The sequence below is a fragment of the Penaeus japonicus genome, unplaced genomic scaffold (assembly GCF_977035675.1).
Source record: "Penaeus japonicus unplaced genomic scaffold, GWHDUDI00000001_assembly GWHDUDI00000025, whole genome shotgun sequence".
Lineage (NCBI taxonomy): Eukaryota > Metazoa > Arthropoda > Malacostraca > Decapoda > Penaeidae > Penaeus > Penaeus japonicus.
In genome coordinates, this window is record NW_028234427.1 from 214,630 (window position 1) to 219,629 (window position 5,000).

A 5,000-nucleotide genomic window follows, 5' to 3' on the forward strand; every position below is an offset into this window, starting at 1 on the left:
TTTCTTTCGTTCTATCTTTTTCTTTCTCTCTTTTTCTCTCTTTCTCTTTCTCTTTCTCTTTCTCTCTTTCTCTTTCTTTCATTCTCTTTCTCTTTCTTTCGTTCTCTTTCTCTTTTTCTCTCTTTCTCTCTTTCTTTCTCTCTTTTTCTCTTTCTCTTTCTTTCTTTCTCTCTTTCTCTTTCTCTTTCTCTTTCTCTTTCTCTCTTTTTCTCTCTCTCTTTCTTTTTCTCTCTTTCTCTCTTTTTCTCTTTTTCTCTCTTTCTCTCTTTCGTTCTCTCTCTTTCTTTCTCTCTTTCTTTCTCTTTCTCTTTTTCTCTCTTTCTTTCTCTCTTTCTCTTTCTCTTTCTCTTTCTCTCTTTTTCTCTCTCTTTCTCTCTTTTTCTCTCTTTTTCTCTCTCTTTCTTTCTTTCTCTTTCTCTCTTTCTCTCTTTCTCTTTCTCTTTCTCTCTTTTTCTCTCTCTTTCTCTCTTTCTCTTTCTCTCTTTTTCTCTCTTTCTTTCTCTTTCGTTCTCTCTTTTTCTTTCTTTCATCCTCTTAATTATTTATACATAAATAATTAATAAAATAATTAATTATATAAAATTAATAAAACATAATATAAAATTAATAAAATAATTATATAAGATTAATAAAATTAATAAAAATGACATACATAAATAAATAATCAATACATTAATAAATTAATAAATTAATGGTGAAATGTCGGAAATAGAATGTTGGAAACAAATAGAAGTGAACTGTGATATGATAAATGATAAAGAAAAAAAAATAAAGAAAGAAAAAATAATAATAATAATAAAATAAAAATAATAATAAAAAAAAAATGTAATAGAAATGAATGTTGGAAAAATAAAATGTTAGAAATCAATAGAACTGCTGGAAATAATAAAGAAAAAAATAATGATAATAAAAATAATATCAATTAAAAAAAAAATTATAAAAAAAAATATATTAAAAAAAGAAAAAAAAGAAAAAAATTATAAAAAAAAAAAAATATTAAAAAAAAGAAAAAAAAGAAAAAAAAAATGTAATAGAAATGAATGTTGGAAAAAGAAAAAGTTGCAGATGAATATCTCAAGAATTCTGAAAATTTTGCATTGGGAAATAAAAAAATAAAAAATTGATGTTGGAAAAGTTAGGAATAAAAAAAAATAATAATAAAGTTGGAAATTTAAAAATTAATGTTGGAAGTGTTGGAAATCAAAAAAAATGTTGGAAATTATTGAAAAAAAATTGAAATTATTTTGCTTTAAAAAATACAGCACATAATATTAAAAAATAAATATCTATCAAATTATTAAAATAAAAATAACCATACATCATTCAAAAGAAAAACTAAAAAGATGTATATCAAAATGAGCAAAAAAATATATAAAATACATCATTAAAAAAATAATAATTCATCTTAACCGCGTCCCCATTTACCTCACCAGTCCCTTGACGACCGACGAGGCGATGTTAGCCACCGTCACGTCGTCGGCCTTGGGATCAACGCCATCTCGGGTCACGTTGCTCGATGCAAGCTGACCTCTGCCATGGTGACCACGTGCGCATGTAGGTTATATACAGGTTGCGGATATATATACAGGTGTCTCGTAATGGGGTAGTTAGAGGTACGGAGATATCATAATATGTACATACGTGTATATATATGTATGTATGTATGTATGTATGTATGTATGTATGTATGTATATATATATATATGTATATATATATATATATATATATATATATTTATATCAATATATAGATTTACATTTGACAGATCGTAGACAGGGATCAAATTGCTTGTTGCAACGAGAGCCTTGACCAATACCTCCTGCCATCTGGTTGATCTTGCAAAATAATACTTTTTTTTATGATTCTTCTTTTTTACGGAAATATATAAATACATACAATTATATATATATATATATATATATATATATATATATATATATATATATATATATAAATTTAGATATGAAATCTTTCTCTTCATCTATCTATTTTTTTCCACTCACTCTCTCTCTACCCGCCTATCAGTCTATCCATCTATTTATCTATTTATCTCTCTCTATCTGTCTATCGATTCATCTATCTATCTATCTATCTATTTATTTTCTCTCTCTCTATCTATTCATTCATTTATTCATTGATCTATCTATTTATCTATCTCTCTATACCTATCTATCTATCCACCCATCGACCTATCACTCTCACTCTCTCTCACTCTCTCTCTCTCTCTCTCCTTCTATCCGTCTCCCCCTTTCCCTCTCTCACTCTCTCTTTCTTTCTTTCCTTCTTTCTTTCTTTCTCTAAATCCACTTTATCTATCTTATTAACTTATTTATTTATTATCTATCTTACCCATCCACCTACCCATCCACCTAACCCTACCTACCCACCCAACCCACCCTTACCCTACCCACCCACCTTACCCAACCCACCTTAACTTACCCTACCCTACCTACCCTACCCTACCCACCCACCCATCCCACCCACCTATCTACCACCTTACCCAACCCACCCTACCCTACCCAAACCACTACCCACCTTATCCACCTTACCCTACCCAACCTACCTTACCCAACCCACCCAACCCACTTTACCCCACCCTATCCACCCACTTTAACCAACCCTATCCACCCACCTCACAAGGCCTTGCACAATACCCGACGTGATGCTGCTGACGAAGGCATTCTTGTCTTTGTCGTTGTTGTCGTCGTCCTGGCCAGGACCGGGAGTAAGACCCTGGTTGACAGCGTCGCGTTGGTTGGAGCTGATTTCGGTTGGTTGTGGTTTGATTTCGGGTCGATTTCGGGTTGGTTGTGGTTGATTGTGGTTGATTGTGGTTGGTTGTGGTTGATTTCGGGTTGATATCGGTTGCACAAACAGGGGGGATGGGGGTATGGGGAGGGGGTGAGAGGGGAGATGTTAATTCTCGAAGTGATTAATTGAGGAAGAGAAAGAGAGGAGAGTGAAGAGAGAGAAAGAGAGAAGAGAGAGAGAAGAGAGAAGAGAGAGAAAGAGAGAAGAGAGAGAGAGGAGAAAGAGAGAATAGAGAGAGGGGAGAAAGAGAGGAGAAAGAGAGAAGAGAGAGAGGGGAGAAAGAGAGAAGAGAGAGAAAGAGAGGAGAGAGAGAAAGAGAGGAGAGAGAGAAGAGAGAGAGAAAAGAGAGAGAGAGAAAAGAGAGAGAGAGAAGAGAGAGAAGAGAGAGAAGAGAGAGAGAGAGAGAGAGAGAGAGAGAGAGAGAGAGGGAGAGAGAGAGAGAGAGAGAGAGAGAGAGAGGAGAGAGAGAGAGAGAGACAGAGACAGAGACAGAGACAGAGAGAGAGAGAGAGAGAGAGAGAGAGAGAGAGAGAGAGAGAGAGAGAGAGAGAGAGAAGAAGAAGAAGAAGAAGAAGAGAGATAAAATGATCATGATAATGATAGTCTTAATGATAATAATAATGGCTTTTTCAATTATATAAAATAAAATAAAATATATACCAAACAATACAATATTCCCATTTCCTCTGTCTTATAGAATAAAAATACAATAAAAATGATGAAAATGATAATAATGACGATGATGATGATGATAACTGCTATTCCAATTACATAAAATAGGATAAAATAAAACCCAACAATTCAACGCCTCTCTCGTCTCACCTAACGATACCCTTGACGACATTCGCCGTGAGGTCTGCAACCCAGTCGTTGTTGTTGCCTCGTTGCTGTTGCTTTTGCTGGCCACTAGGGTAGGAAACGGGTATCTTTTTTTGCGTCTTGTATCTTTCTTTTTTTTTTTTTTTTTTTTTTTTTTTTTTTTTTTTTCTTTTTACTTTTTTTTTTGTGTGTGTGGTTATTATTAGAGAGGGGAAGAGAGAGAAAGAGAGAGAGAGAGAAAGAGAGAGGGAAAGAGAGCAGGAAGGAGAGAGGAGAGAGAGAGAGAGAAAGAGAGGGAAAGAGAGAGAAAGAGAGAGGGAAAGAGAGCGGGAAGGAGAGAGAAGGAGAGAGAAAAAGAGAGAGAAAAAGAGAGAGAAAGAGAGAGAGAGAGAGAGAGAGAGAGAGAGAGAGAGAGGATGTGAAGACGACGTGTACAGAGATATATTCAACGTGATTTCATTTCGTACTTCTTCATAAATATTAACGTTTACGTAAAAAAAAAAAACTGTTAATATGAATCTTTAAAAAAAAAAAAAAAATAAATAAATAAATAAAACAATAATAGTAAAATGTTAATAATACAAATAATAATAATAATAATAATAATAATAATGATAATAATATTAATAAAATAATAAAATCAATAACAATAATACTGATAATAAAAAAAACAATCAATTATGAATAAAGAAATAAATCTTCATTAATAAATAAATAAATAAATACATAAATTTCCATTAATAGAAAAAAAATAGAATCAATCACGCAAAAAAAGACGAATAATAAATTAATTCCTGGAATAAATTTTAAAAAATTTCAAAATAAATCCAAAATAAAATTGAAATAAATTAAATCCTGAAATGAATTAGAAATTTAAAAAAATATAATTCCTGAAATGAATTAGAAATAAAAAAAATAAAAATTCCTGAAATAAATTAGAAATAAATCCAAAATAAATTAATTCCTGAAATAAATTCAAAATAAATTCATTCCTGAAATAAATTCAAAATAAATCTGAAATAAATTCAAAATAAATTAATTCCTGAAATAAATCCAAAATAAATTAATTCCTGAAATAAATTCAAAATAAATGCACAACCAGAACAAATTCAAAATAGATCAATTCCTGAGAGTAAATTCATTCCTGAAATTCAAAATAAATTTATTCCTGCAACAAATTCAAAATGAACAAATTCCTGAAATACATCACAATAAATCTATTTCTGAAATAAATTCATCTCTGAAAAAATAAATACAACATGAAATTTATCCCTGAAAGTAAATTCATTCGTAAAATATGAGAGAGAGAGAGAGAGAGAGAGAGAGAGAGAGAGAGAGAGAGAGAGAGAGAGAGAGAGAGAGAGAGAGA

At 31.4% G+C, this 5,000-nt stretch overlaps 1 protein-coding gene across 1 annotated transcript in view; it reads right to left on the minus strand.

The window, feature by feature from the left end:
* LOC122263049 (uncharacterized) overlaps positions 1-5,000 on the minus strand; it is a gene marked incomplete at its 5' end in the record, with an annotated part of 55,559 nt that overhangs the window by 47,735 nt on the left and 2,824 nt on the right. Inside the window, 3 exon segments of the mRNA XM_086551238.1 lie at positions 1,426-1,530; positions 2,634-2,762; positions 3,635-3,718. Of these exon segments, the coding sequence (XP_086407364.1) occupies positions 1,426-1,530; positions 2,634-2,762; positions 3,635-3,718 (318 nt within the window).